Source organism: Pithys albifrons, chromosome 3, assembly GCF_047495875.1.
Source record: "Pithys albifrons albifrons isolate INPA30051 chromosome 3, PitAlb_v1, whole genome shotgun sequence".
NCBI classification, from domain to species: Eukaryota; Metazoa; Chordata; class Aves; order Passeriformes; family Thamnophilidae; genus Pithys; species Pithys albifrons.
The window spans coordinates 60,106,630-60,121,207 of record NC_092460.1 but is presented as its reverse complement, the minus strand read 5'-3'; the positions used below and the strand labels follow the sequence as shown (position 1 = coordinate 60,121,207).

Below are 14,578 nucleotides of genomic sequence, written 5' to 3'. Positions count from 1 at the left end.
TGAAGAGGATAAGAAGCGGAAGACTTGGTGACAAATGTATATTAGCAGCAAATTCCTGTTATGGTGCTGTTGGAAGTTTTTTCATTCTTATTCAGAAGATTACTCAGCTTTGCTTGGATTACTAAAGATAGCAGCACGCAAGTGTAAGTCATTGAAACCCAAGTAAGTGCAGAACCAAGAGCATTCTGAGAACATTCAAGATGGTTCTTTTCAAAAGCAACAGCAACAAGATAAGCTATTTCAGAAATTTACTCTGTTCTGGGAAAAAGTACCTTTGAATGTAAAGTGAGGAAAAAAGAGAACATCAGAACTAAAGAAAGATCGGGGCAAATTGCACTCTTGTCTAGTAAAATAAGCAAATTACACTTTTATCTAGTAAAATAGAAGCTCGCAGTGCCTGCAAAGAATAGTTAAGCCCATTCTAGAGCAACAGACTAATGTCTTTGTGCTCAGAACATAAAAGATTATTACATACAGACATATCCCAACCAATTAATACATTTCATATTACAATAAAGCAGCAGAACTACCACTTCAGATGTATGGCTTTTAAATTGTTGGTGGTGCATGTCTTAACAAACTGCTTTACAAATGTTCATGATAATTTTAAAGAGACAATTATACAGGATAGAAAGCTGTATGCTTTCATTTCTGTCGATAAATATTTGTTAAAAAAATTGATAAAAGATGAAAATACATTGTTCTTTTCAATTCTAGGAACTGGAAATTTTTTGTTGCTGTTTAAATTACATACATACTTTTATCTTACTTTCCAGTAGATTGCTTATATTGCTCAAAGAATTTTTGGTCAAATATGGACTCAAAAAACACTGTTGATTTTCAAGAAAAAGTAAGGTTGAACAAAGCTGCAGGTGTAGAATTCAGCGGCTTCAATGCTATTTCTGATTCTTAGATAGTTAAGGGGAAAATAAATAAGAGGACTGTGAAGTATTAAATCAGTTCTGTGCTGTCAAAGGTCTTAAAAACTCCTGACTACACATTTGCACTCAACTCAGGAAGGAAGAAAGGTTCTCAAAAATTTAACCTGACATGTTGCTTAAAAGTCCCAGTAAACCATTAGTATTGGTTTCCAATAATGTTACATTTTTTGAAATTAGATGGATGAAGTGCAAGCATTTACTGTTTAATAAAATAAATCTAATGCAAAAAAACGGATTATATCACATGGAGTAGAATGTATCAATTACATTTTATTACATATGGGTAGTTATAACTTACTAAACAAATATAAATATTTAAACATAAAACTATAAATTACTAAACAAATATAAATATTTAAACATAAAGCTATATAAATATATAAAACAAACTATTAAATTAATTAAGTCATAGTTGTAAGTTTACATAAGGTAACCACTGCTGATCTTCAGTGTTAAAACTTTCATACACAAACTGGAAGGATGTTTCTAAAGATCTCTCTCTAAAACCTTTTGAATAATTTTTTATTGACAATAATAAGGATTTATTCTCCTTATGTAACTAATTTGCTTAATGAGCAGTTGACATTATTTAAAAATTTTAATATGCAAAAAAATTTTCCTAAATTAAGGATATATTTATTTGAGAATGTTCCTGATAGTTCACTATCTTGAAATATGAAAGCTCTCATCCTCCTCCTTCATATATTAATAATATATCTAGTTACCAGTGTTTCATTCTGCTAATCTAGGTCTTTCATAAACAAAAGAACCTTAATATGAACAATTTATGGCTGGTTCACTTTAATGGGGTCGTAAAGATCAGGGATTTTTTTTTGTTTTGCCTAATTTGTTGGAAGAGAATTGGAATACTAGTTGGTCAGGCTTGTTTCAAAGATTTCTCTTTAAAGAAAACAGGAATTCGGCCCAAATCAAAATATATGAACCACCTATTGTAGTTGGTAGATTGTTGTAGTTTGAGATTATTATGTAAATTCTCTCCCCTGCCACTTAACTGCCCAGGCCAGCGGTTAACAAAAGAAGCAGTTAACTGTTGATCGCTGGGGTGGGGGCAGGTTTGTCTCTTTTGGTTTTTTGGATATTCTCCGGAGTCTTGGCTCGGCGGAACGGGGGAGTGGGGGCTCGAAGGAGGCAGGCTGCCCTGCTGGTTACTGCTGGGGTTTTTCCTGGCTGTCTTGCCGCTGCCTACTCTGGACTACTTTTCATGCCACGCTGCTGCTGCTCCCTGCCTTGGATTTGCTGCTGGTTGCTCGTACCTTTCTGCTTCTTGGACGGGGAACACAGGGGGAAGAGACTGAGTCCATCTGAAAGCTCACTGCTCGTCTGTCTCGCTGGAGAGGGACTGAAACTCACTCTGCAGCCAGCCGGGCTGTGATATGAACACTTGAGTATAACCTTTCCTCCCGGAGAAAAAACCTGCTGGGTTTTGTTGTTGTTTTGTTTTTTTTGTTTTTTTTTTCCTCTCTTGTGGTGTTGGGGAAGTGGGTTGCACTAGTCTATTTACATATATATATATATATATATATATATATATCAGTTATCCTTCTTGTATTAAAATTCCTTTTCTTAGATTTGATAAAGAGTGTGTGATTATCGTGGAGGAGGCCCCTCCCCTGCTTGTGGGTAAAACATTTTGGTTTTTTCCCCTCAAACCGAGACATAGATTTACCTGGAGAATTTTCAGATTCAACTCTGAGTTTGTACTGATGTGATACCCAAAAGGAAAAAAAAAGAAAAAAGGTAGCAAATTTACAGCTTTTGCAAGCATTTTTGATCCCTTCATAAGAGTTCCATTAATGGTTCAACCAATGGTTTCTAATTCTGAAGACAAATTAATTTCTTGTGCTCCAAACTGTTCCCAAACTATGTTTTCTTTTATGTTTTTATCTCTTTTTGTATATTTAATTACTTCCTTTATTTACTGTCTGAGAAAGCTTTTTTTGTAAATCATCTGTTGCTGCATCAAAATATGACACATATTACAGTGTGGGTGTAACTAAAGCAAGCAAACCTTATGCAGTGAATGCAGGAAGGCACCAGGATGTTTCTACAAGAGTTTTGCAGATCTGAATAATTAAGATATAGGGGACTGAGTAACTAATCTTCCATCTCTCCTAAGCTGAAGTGTATCCACAGAGAAAACAAAAAGCTAAGAAAGCTGTCTTTCATTGTTTTTTGTATTGAGATTATTCCTCTTGCAAATGTCTTAGTTGTACCAAAGCATCTCTGCATTCACTATGCTTGTACAGACCTTGCTAGTTCTGGTTAAATGAGTTTTTTGCGTTGCATGTAGCAAGTGTATGAGCAACAGGGAATGCCTGAAGAAAGGAAAAAAGAAAAAAGAGAAATTCCATTGCCATGAGAGGAAATCATTTGCTCATGTTTCTGAAGAGGGTTATGGTCAGAGATGGCATGACGGACTTTTGGTTGAGTGACCATACTTATGAAGTAAGATAAAAAGGGAAGGATGGGATGCTGAAATGTATAATCATCATGCTTGAGGATAGCTTTTCCAAACATAAAGTTATGTAGACACAGAGTCTAGACAGCTGAAATACTTTAAAAAGTCATTGCAAAAATAACACATTTTACAAATTAGGTGTGAACAAATCATTAAAAAGAGTAAAAATAAGATTGCTTGAGTACCTTCAAAATTGCTTTTTCATCTTCTTCAAAGCAAAACTCATATGTTACATGTTTTGTTTTGAAACTATTGTACTTCAGTTAAAGTTTGATTAGTGCTAAATTATTCATTCTTTTCAGTTGACGCTTGTTTTAATGATTATGGTAACTTGATTTTAACCATCTTCTATTTTTTTTTTAATATAAAAGGTAAGTATCATGTAGGAAACTTATAAAAAGCTACCTGTTGTGATTCTCTATGTGTTATTGAAATACATGATAAAATACCAGTTCATCACGGTGTGTGTATATATATATATATGTATATATATAAATATATATGTATGTATATGTAATAATTTTAATGCCAATATCATTTATAATGCTAAAGCTGAAGAAATATGTTCTCATGCAGCTACACAAAAATATTTTATTATATGACTTTGATATACACTTTAAAAATGAGAATGTATTTCATTTGTAGATGTTACTTTATTTCAATTTGTTTTGAGGAAATTAAGTTCAATGGCAGAAGGGCAAGTTCTCAAATGGTTGGGAGTACTGTTTCTTGATGGCTGAGTTTTACTCTATTATTCTCACTTTTCTTAAATATGTTCCACAAATATTGTTATTACCTGTCATATTTATTGCATTTTTTCTACATTGACTATATTTTAAAGATATAGAAATACAGAGCAGATCAACAAATAACATCGAATCTAAGACTACTGTTTGTTGGGGGGATTTCTGTTAGTTTGTTGGGTTTTTTTAATTCCTTTTCATAAGTATACTGTCTGTCCCTTATTTTCTGGGGGCTCATGTTCATGCTCTCCATTGCAGGTCAGTTCCTCCTAGAGGAATCCCGCTTGAGAGAAGCAGCTGAAATGGCAAAAAAAGCAGCTGAACTTGATAATACGGAATTTGATGTTGTTTTCAATGCAGCCCATATGCTCAGGTTAGTGCTTTTACATGTGCCTTACTTGATTTTCCTCTTATGTTGGAGGAGAAAAGTCTTTATGGTCTTTGCTCATGCAGAATTCTTTTTAAAGCCCAGCAGCTCTTTGAATAATTCAGTATTGCTAATATAATACAAAGAACTGAATGAAACTGTTGCAGGATTCAGCACTTTTCATTTCGAATTTTCTGTATCTCATAATGTCTTACCTTCAAAAATTCTGTTGTTAACAAGCATGTAATCCATTTTGCTTCCATATGTTATGGGTTCACCTAGGTGGGCCTAAATTTGGGCTCTGAAGTTTGGACTAGGCCGAAGCTGTCAGCTGACTTGAGCTGGGCTGAGCTGACAGCTGACCTCTTCTAGCCAGTAATTCTGTATTCCATATCACATTATGACATCATCTCCAGGGAAGTAGGAACCAGTGTGGGAGTGGTTAAGGCAGTCGCTTCTCAGCCCTCCTCTTGGGAGGACGCACGATGCTGTCCCAGGGGGGATGGAGAGGACCAGGCCCACCACTGGCTCACAGGGTATCTCAGGAAAGTAAAATGTGTTGTTCTGGGTCTCTCCTTTCTGCTTGAGTTTGCTCCCTGGGGAATAAGTCTTTTCTTAAGTAATGTGTAGTTAGGGCAGTAGAATTTGTGTGTTCGTTAAGTTGAAGTGGGGAATTTGTTGTTGCAGACTTGTGTGAGTGTATATTTGTACTCTCTTCTAATTGTCTCTTCCTTTCTCTGAAAAATACATGTAGTTTTAGTATAAATCCAGTTTGAAGTGGTTTTTTTTTCTTTCCCCTCTCTTTTCCTCCCTTTCCCTGGTGTTAGGAGGGAGGCTTTTCTCTCTGTGCTTGGGGGGGTTGGCTGTTGCTTATCTCGAACCAAGACACCATACAAGAACAAGTGTTTCTTTTGTTAAGACCCTTCTGCGGGATTTCCTTTCACCTGATTTTTAAAAATAGCGCAGTAAATGAAAAGAGGAGACCATATTTCTGATCTAGATATAAATAGAAAATATTGAAAAATTCTGTTAATATCAGTAGGGAACACCACAATGATTAGAAATCTAAATATTCCCAGGCTAATAATGACTTTGAGAATGATAGGAACACTTAGCAATATTCTCAGAATCTGTGATTTAAAATGTAGTCTTCTATTTAATTCAGTTCTATATGAATAGAATAAAATTTTAGACTTCTTTTTTAGCTTTTCAAGCTGTCAGGCCTGGTTATTCAGTAACATTAAGCTTCTGTTTGTGAGTTTAACATTATCATTAAACTCACATTACTGTAATAGGTATCCTCCATGCTTATTTCTAGGATAACTATCCAATTATTGCCTATTGTCCGCTTAGCAGCAATAAGGAAGCTTGATTTCATTTAGATGATATCTAAGCATAGAAAATGCATGAAAAAGGAAATTAAAAAATATACTTCATTAACACAAAACGGTTCTTGAGATAATTTCTCTGATGAAGGTATGTCACTAGGCTGTTTATGCTTTTAACATTTTAAATATGAAATGAAAGAGAAGGAAAATGGTATAAAAAAGAAGGCAGATTGGCCTTGTGCAAGTGACCTGTGTTTCAGAATTACGGTTTCGATATCATGATTTTGAAATATACCCCAAAACACCTTTTGAAAAATAACCCTTGCTGCTTGTAGATACAAAGGAAACCAAGACAAATGGTTCACTGGTAAACAATTGTTTGACCTGACATAGGTGTATGAACTATTTTAAGGATCCCTGCCTTCCCCCTCTACTATTTCATCAATTTTATCTCTCAAGGTAGAATTCAGTAATTACAAACATTTAGATTAATGCTACAAATTGACAGAAAGAAGCATAGGAAGTTAAGTATGATAGCTGAATTCAGAGGGATATAGAGGGTGTTGGATTCCTGATTTCAGTGAATGTGTTGTGCGAGATGGTTTAGTGTTCAGATTGTGTGTATTCTAAAATGTGGTGATGTAGATTGATACTATTTTGGAAGTAGGTTTAATAACTCTCTCACTTTTTCTGTGAGCACTGTGCAGTATTCCAAGTCTTGAAGGCATGTGTATTTACATCTAGTTATGAGTATTTTTTCACTTTAAAGTAACAGCTATGCTGCTGTACTGTACATCAGTCATGGTTAACCTACTTGATCTGATTGGGAGTAGACTGTTTTTGGGACCCCTTGACCAGCACTGAGCTCAGTGATTCTAAAGTGCATTCTCTATTTTTACTGTAAGCAAACACCAGAACTTTTAGAAACAAAGAAAATCCACCAAACCAAAACCCTTTAAAAAAAGGGCCTGTTTTAGTTTAGTTAAAATCCATTGTGCTGCTTTGGGATACCCAGTTGGTCTAATTTTTCACTTAAATGCTCCGCTCTCTTTGTGGAAGATTGTAATGTCTTCCTAATATGCTCTGGGATTCTAAAGTGGTCTGGAGGATTTAGAAAAAGTCAGGGTGGCAAAGTTAAATTGAGCACTGCCAAGTATTTGCTTAAAACCCCCATGTGTTAGCATCTGACTGACTTTTGCTAAAAGGTTAGGATTCTGTTTTCTGTCCTTGTTCACTGCTCTACTTAGCAATTGATTCAAATATATTGCTTCCACAGTACTTGTTGGACAAGGGCAATGTGTATTCATTCATTAGAACAGAGCAGCTACAAATCCATCATGAGTCTTCAGGACTTCAGAAGCAGCTGATTTTCAGGGTCTTTAGAACAATGGAGAGCTGATGTAATTCCAAGAGGAAAGCAGGTACCAAGACACAAAAGAGGAAGGAAAGAAGGGAGTAAACCAACTGGCATAGAGTGACACAGCTAGGAGCTGTGAATGCTAAATGCAGTCATAAATGAAAAGTCAAAATAGTTTCATGTAGGTGACCAACTGCTCTTTAGGTACCCTAGACAGCTATAAAAACTGCTTGGTAAGTGAGTAAAAATTTTGAATGAACTACACAGCTGTGAGGTAGAAAATACATTTTAGATGTTCACAGAGCATGAAAATTAATTGAGTCTGGTGAGTGAGACAGGATAAATTTTAAAGATGTGTTGTGTATGAAGAGAGAGAAATTGATATTAATGTGGATGATGCAAGGTTTCCAAACTGATTACAGGATAATAACAGCAGCTTATATTTTTGTTTAGATTCTAACTTTTTTTCAGACCAAATGTTCCACCCAGTGATGGATTTTCAATTAGGAAGGAATCATCTTTCCCTCCTCTCTTACTAGTGTTTCCACCATTAACCTAAGGAGTGTCAGAAGACTCAGAAACATGAACACATTTCAGAGGCAACTTCCTTCAGATTTGGTTTACAGCTGTTTTGGTTGCAAAGTAATCACAATATTCCTACCAAGTTCAATTTATTTTTCTACTCTACTGTTAAAATATTTTCCTTTTTTTTAATCCCTTTACTCTCTGAGAAAAAACCAAATGAAATTAAAATGCATCCTACATAAAAATTTACACCTTTTGAAAATTTTGAACTGGAATGCTGGAAGTTAATATTCTTTTTCTTAAATTTGCAACAAAATTGTTAACTGAGTCCAAATGCAGTAGTTTTATTTATAGATAGCCTGTTCTCAGTTTAGCAGTCACAAGAAGAACTTCTGCTCATCGTGTCAGGTATTCCGACATTACTTACCTCCTCTTTTTGTGACTGAATCTGAAATCAAAAATTTAACAGCTGAGATAGTTCTGTCTGCATTATTGAGAGACTTCCCTGCTCCTAAATATACATTGTATGGGTTTTTTCCAAAATAACTTTTGTAGCATCCTGATAATGCAATGCGAGATCAATCAAGTGATCTGTAAGAAGGGTGAGATGTGGGATGAAAGTAATTCATTTCTTTGCAACAGTCTGGTAACTTTTAACTTGCTTAGAACTTGCCCATAAAATTTATTTTCTCCACAAATTTGTTTTCCAGACAGTTTTCTTCAAGGGTCATGCAGCTCTTTGGGTGGTTCTTAAAAGAGGATCTAGTCATGTGTTTTACTTTTGTACTATTCGCAGTGCTCTTGCTTATAGGAATTTGAAGTCTTTCAGAAAAGCTAGATACATTTTCATGAAATGCAGTGAAGAATGTGTTTGTAAGGCCATATGGTGGCTGTAGCTTCAGTAACTATGTCATGTATTAACAAGTGCTAAGTTTCACTTTTTCATTGTATACGAGGTGAGCTGCCATGAGATTTCCTGTGGTCTAGGGGGTGATTATTTTTAGAATGAGGGATGGCAGTGTGGTGACACTACTGTACTAATTAGAAACAGGAGAAGAGCTTCACATTGTCTTCACATGAAAGCAAACTTAGGAAGACCTATTTGCTTAAACGCACATTTTGTAGGAATAACTAGTTTTTTCATGCTTCTGTAAGTGGGTTATTCTTGGAAACTTCCATATTACATGAAGTTATAGCATGTTTATTGGCTGTTTGAAAACAGAAGTCTAAATTAGAACAATATTGCTTGACATGGTCTTTGTTTCTCAGTGAATTTCTGTAAAAGTATTTTGGCTCTCCAGAATATACTGATAGAACATGGAGTGTAATTGCTGAAACAGTCTCATAGGCCCAATTCCACCCTCTGTTATTGTCTGAACACATTATATTAATTCTTTAATTACTGTGTATGTGCTTAATTATGTATATGCATGTATGGCAAAGCATATAATCTATACATATTTTTTAAACAAAAAATGAGGATGAACAGTTACAGGTATAAAACCTGATTATGATTTTGTTGTGACACAGAAAGGTCCATTAAGAATGCTAAGTATCAACATTCAGTATTTAAAAAATAGGACTCTCTGAAGAAAACTTCCATGATTCACTGTAAAAATAATCAACAGTCTGAAGCCTTGTACCAAGCAACAGACAGGTTAAAACTAAACCTTTCCCACTCACATGTTTATGTATCTAAACCAGTCAACACTAGTAGTGTTTTTTTTCTTAAAATATTTTTTGCAGTGATTAACATAAAGATTCAAAATGAATGTAAACTGTTATAACTGGGTGTCAGGAGAATCTAAGTGATGTGTTGTCAAGCACATTTATGAGGTGTCACTGTCAGTCAACTGGAACTAAATACAAGGAATTGGTTGGTCTGGAGGCTCAGGTTAAGAGATATGAGAGAATAAAAAGAGAAAGCATTTTGGTCCCTTAAAATAAGATTGAATGCTAGTTGCTAATAAGGGAAATCAGGTGTATTTTCAAGGTCAGTTCTCATGAAAAGATTTAGGATAGAGTTTGAAACATAGCTCATAATTATAAAAAAAGACTGTCTTCTGAACTTCTCTTTGCTTTCTTTCTTTCTGTTTTATTATCACCATTTTATCTAACATTTTACTCTAATATGAATTATGTTACCTTTAGTAATGTCCTTCCCTTATCTGACACTGATCCAGAACTCTTTACTGCTCAGTGGCTTAGAGTTACTGCAATTTCCTAGCTCTGTGCCTTTTAATTTTTCCCAAGGGCTTAAAATAATGAATTTCTAGCTTAGATTTGCAGTGAAAATGGGAACCAGAATTCTGAAGCATCTTAAGAAAAGAAACTAGTGCTGAATGCCCCAGAAATGGAACTGGCATTTTCCTGACCAGATTACTGTTTTGTCTATTTGTTTATATAAACTGTTTTTAATGGAGAACTATACATTCAAACTGATTTCAGCTTAGCAATTAATGATCCATGTTTCAAAATGTACACATGGGAGAAAAGCAAGCCATGTATTTCCACTAGGCTAAGAGGGGACAGGATTTTAATGTGTTCCACATTCACATGCCAACAACACTTTTTGGAGGTGAAGTGTACCATTTCTATTTGCCTCCTGGGTAAAGCACCTTGTTTATTGTATGTTATTTCACCATGTTCAGAATTACTTTGTGCTCTGACAGGAAAAAAAAAAGGCTTTGTAACATGTTTCATTTTACAGCACCTTGTTGTAAATCCTGAAATTCATAAATATGAGATTATTTTTTTTTCAGTCATTTCAAGTGCTACTGATGCCCAGCAGGAGTGATTCAGAAGCAGGTTGAATGAATATTTTTAGACATTCAATCATTTCTAACCACTGCAACTGCCGAGTTAATGATATATGTCCAAAGTAATTTAAAACAGTTAACAGGTATAAACCAGGTTCTATTTAGCAAATTGTTAGTCAGGAAGCGGCTTCAGCTTGCTCAGGAATTATGTGAGAAACTTCAAAGGGATTATCATTCCTCTTTTTCTCCTCCCACAATCAGTAGGTGTCAAAATGTATTGATTGAGATTAAGTGCCTATCGCGTATTAAGTGGCTAATGTTCAAATTCTGAGTAGGAACATAAAATTAGAACACAATTTATTACTGAATAACAAAGCATGTAAAGGTTCATGTAATGAACGAGGTAAAATACCCAGATACAGGTGCTCAGTTGATTGAACTAGAAACTGTTCTCAAAAGCAGGAAAAGGAAGAAAAAATCAGAGAGCCAACCCTGCTCAGTGTTGTCTTTGTTTGCTAATTTTTTGATTTTGTATCACAAAATGGGCCTGTAATGTGTGATCACATAACAAACACAAATATGCTGAACATCTCCTGTCCTGTATCTCCTATGAAAGGACCCAACTCTTCATATAAAAAAAGCAAATAATTTTAGCAGAAGATATGTATCCTGCCTGAAAGTCATGCTAGGTTGTTCTTACAGATTTACCATCTTTCTCATGACATTTATGTGACCAACTCATATTCTTTGGACCAGTAGACAAAATGAAAAGTTGGAGTGAAATTAAGAAGGTGGAGACAAAAGGAGAAGAGAGAAATTTGAGAGAAGAGCTAAAAAGGGCCTGTTGAGACAACAATGTGTTTAGATTTCTTTGGCAATAAATTTCATTTTCATTTGGAGGCAGTAAACTAAAAACCAGGTGAAGAAATAAAAATTAAACTACTAGGAGCATGTAGATGCTGCATGTGTTGGTAAGGAGAAGTGAAAGAGTTGAGCTGATAGTGCTACAGGTACCCAGAAATTCTTCTTATTCTCCTGGGATAGCAGATCTAAGTTTAAATCCCCTCTCAGAATGCTGTGACTAAATGTTGAAATGGAACTCTCTTCTGAATTAATTCCCTCAACCATGGAAACCTAGTTTTCAGAAATCATTGTATTATCTAACTTTTTATCTTTTTTTTTTTTTACTGGAATGAATGATAGTGGTTTTAGGGAGGTACAAAGTGAGAAACTGCATTATTGTATAATCTACAATTTCAGAATTTAAAGTATGTCTGAGTGCAAAAAATGAGCCAGATTTTCCTCTGGTGAAGACTGGTCTATCTCTGTCTTGGCCTGAGATGAGTGTTCGGCTTTCTGTATTTCTTTCCAGTGTACACTAATATAATTTCAGAACTAAAAAGAAATTGATGTAGGCAAAGGGGATAAAAGCTAATGGACATTCTGAACTATAAAAAGCCTTTCAGATTCACATATTTTGGGCACTTGTTAAGGTAATATCCTTAAATAGAAAAGTAGTTGCAGTGTTTTGTTTTTAACTATGCTTCTTTAGTTATGGTTTCTTTTCTAATGCAAGGAAAATGAGCTGTAACTATGTTGTTTTTTTCTGTTCTGATAGACAAGCCAGTCTAAATGAAGAAGCCGAGAAGTATTATGAGATGGCAGCAGGATTAAGACCTAATGTAAGTACCTTCTTAATGATATCCATCACTTAAGTTGATGAACATGCTATGATAACTGAACCCTTTTGTTGAGGAGAACTTGCTGGAGCATTTGATCTTTTGGCCAGTGTTATATATGTTCTTTTAATGGTTAATTACTGGGTACTCAGATGAAGCTGTTCATCTGTCAAACCAATCACTATACTTTCAAGTTGCCTCAGTGAAGTGGTCTAGCAATAAGTCTTGCTTAGCTCACATACTAGACTTCTAGATTTGATTTAGATTTATTTATCTACATTTAAATGTGTTAAATTTGGGAAACTTTTCCAGTTCCAGCTATTTTCACTAGTAAAAGAGAATGAAAGGCTACTCTGTCATCTACTGTTTAAGGCATTTTAGATAATACATTTATGTCTTTTTCTCTGTCATGAATTTCTGGCAAACATTGTTCAACAAACTTAAAGATAATTTTGCCTCAGAAACATTTGTCTCTGAGGAAGTTGTATATTGGCAAAGAAATACTCATTCTTTGAAGGAGAAATATGTAGAAATAAGTAACAGATGCTTTTAAAAAGGGAAGCTCATTTCTAATGTTATTGCGTCAGGAGCTAAAGAAATAAAATATTTTTTACTTACCATTTTTTACTCAATGTGATATTTATTTTCAATTACTGTCACATTTTGGGGAAAAAATCATGAATATAAATGAGTCAGGATTTATTTTAAATACATAACACTTTGTCTATGAAATAAATCAATTCTAGGATAATTCCTGTCACAGATGTCTACAGTACTAAAATTAAGAATATAAGTTGGTAAATTCTGTTAAGAAAAAGGAAAAAAAAAAGAAAAAAACAAGTAAAAAACCCCCACAAATACAGACATAAAGGAGTTTACAGACCTAAACATCAAAACCAATGCTAGCTAAGACTCAAAACAAATGCTAAAAAAACAAAATCCAAAAAAATCCCCAAATAACTTAGTCATGTGAAATTACAGACTATCACACTGTCTCTTTAAAAACTCAAAAACCTATCTATTACATTAATTCATACTTAGTGAAATAACAGTATAGACCTTGAGATTCCTTTTGCTTTCAAATGCAAGACTTTTTGTGTTGGTTTTTGGGTTTTTTGAGAGGATACCTTAATGTTGAAAGGATTCCCTCGATTGTCTGCAAATTGGTACAATTTCTCTACTCTTTTCTGTGATTCATTGTATGCTCAAAATGTTTCTCAGAAACTCAGAAATAAATTTATTGTACAAACCATCTAGGAATATATGTGTGAGGTTTTTCAGAGAGCTTTGGAGGTAACTGACGGCTGGCTCATACCAAATGAACTATAAATGTTAGGTATTTATAATTATCAATGACCAGTTTTACATGTTAAGACCAAAGTATCCTTTTTAAAGGATAAGATTGTGAAAATAGTTAATTATAGAAACTTCCTTTTGACTTCGATTAGGATAAGCAAGATGTAATAAGTACTGGTGTTCAGCTTTCTTGAAGAGATAATTTCATTTTCATGTTCAAGATCATAGTTTAACTTTCTAGCTAAGTGTTATATGCGTATAGTTTATGACTTTTAAAAAATATTTTATTGATGCAGAATGGGAAAGTTGTATCCCTTCTCACTGCCAGCCTCACTGTAAAGCCTGATGACTTTACAAGGGCATTTCTCAAAAGTATAAAAAAACCAAAAGTAGTCATACATATCTTTCTCAGAACTGGGGAACAACAGTGAGCAACCGATGTCTGAGGCGCTTTCACGTTCCATCTAATCCAGTTTTATAAAATTTGTGACTAAGGATGCTAAAAACATGGCCAGAAATACAGTATTCACTTAAAGAAAATATAACTTCTCTGAAAGATGCAAGGTACTGTATTTAAGACAGCAAACATAAAGAGATTTGTTTTGAATATCGGAGGTGATTCATTCATCATTGATCTAATTCTGAGGGGTCTGAAAATACAATTTATTTTCCATTACAAGCTTTATTAAAATGAATAAAGTATTTGCAAGAAAAAAAATACTTGGTAAAGGAAAACCTGAACACAGCAGAGGTGTGTTACAATGTATATCCACATCTTGAATGCCATCTTTGCTTTTGGATACACATTCTTTCTGCAGAGTTTAAAAGAATTAAAACACTTTGGTACAATAGCAGCACCAGCTGAATAGGAGCTTAGATTCAAATTAGTCTGACTGTATTATTGTTAGATATATAGACCTAACTGTTCTCTTCATAATGTTCATGATTCGCCTTATTTGCAATAGGTGTGTATTTATCCTCTATGAAAGTAATTTCCAAGCAAATTTCAGAAGAGCATTATTTTCTGTAAAACACACTGCTGCTGTGGAGATGGGAATAATTTGTCTTAGACTTTACTGAAGAAGCAAGCATTCTCAAGGTCAT

At 34.4% G+C, this 14,578-nt stretch overlaps 1 protein-coding gene across 2 annotated transcripts in view; it reads left to right on the top strand.

The window, feature by feature from the left end:
- The window catches only part of TMTC2 (transmembrane O-mannosyltransferase targeting cadherins 2), a 240,895-nt gene that overhangs the window by 211,249 nt on the left and 15,068 nt on the right, over positions 1-14,578 (top strand). For both annotated transcript variants that reach the window (XM_071552136.1, XM_071552138.1), the window contains 2 exons: positions 4,422-4,536; positions 12,118-12,181. In XM_071552136.1, the coding sequence (XP_071408237.1) occupies positions 4,422-4,536; positions 12,118-12,181 (179 nt within the window). The remainder of the gene's footprint in view (positions 1-4,421; positions 4,537-12,117; positions 12,182-14,578) is intronic.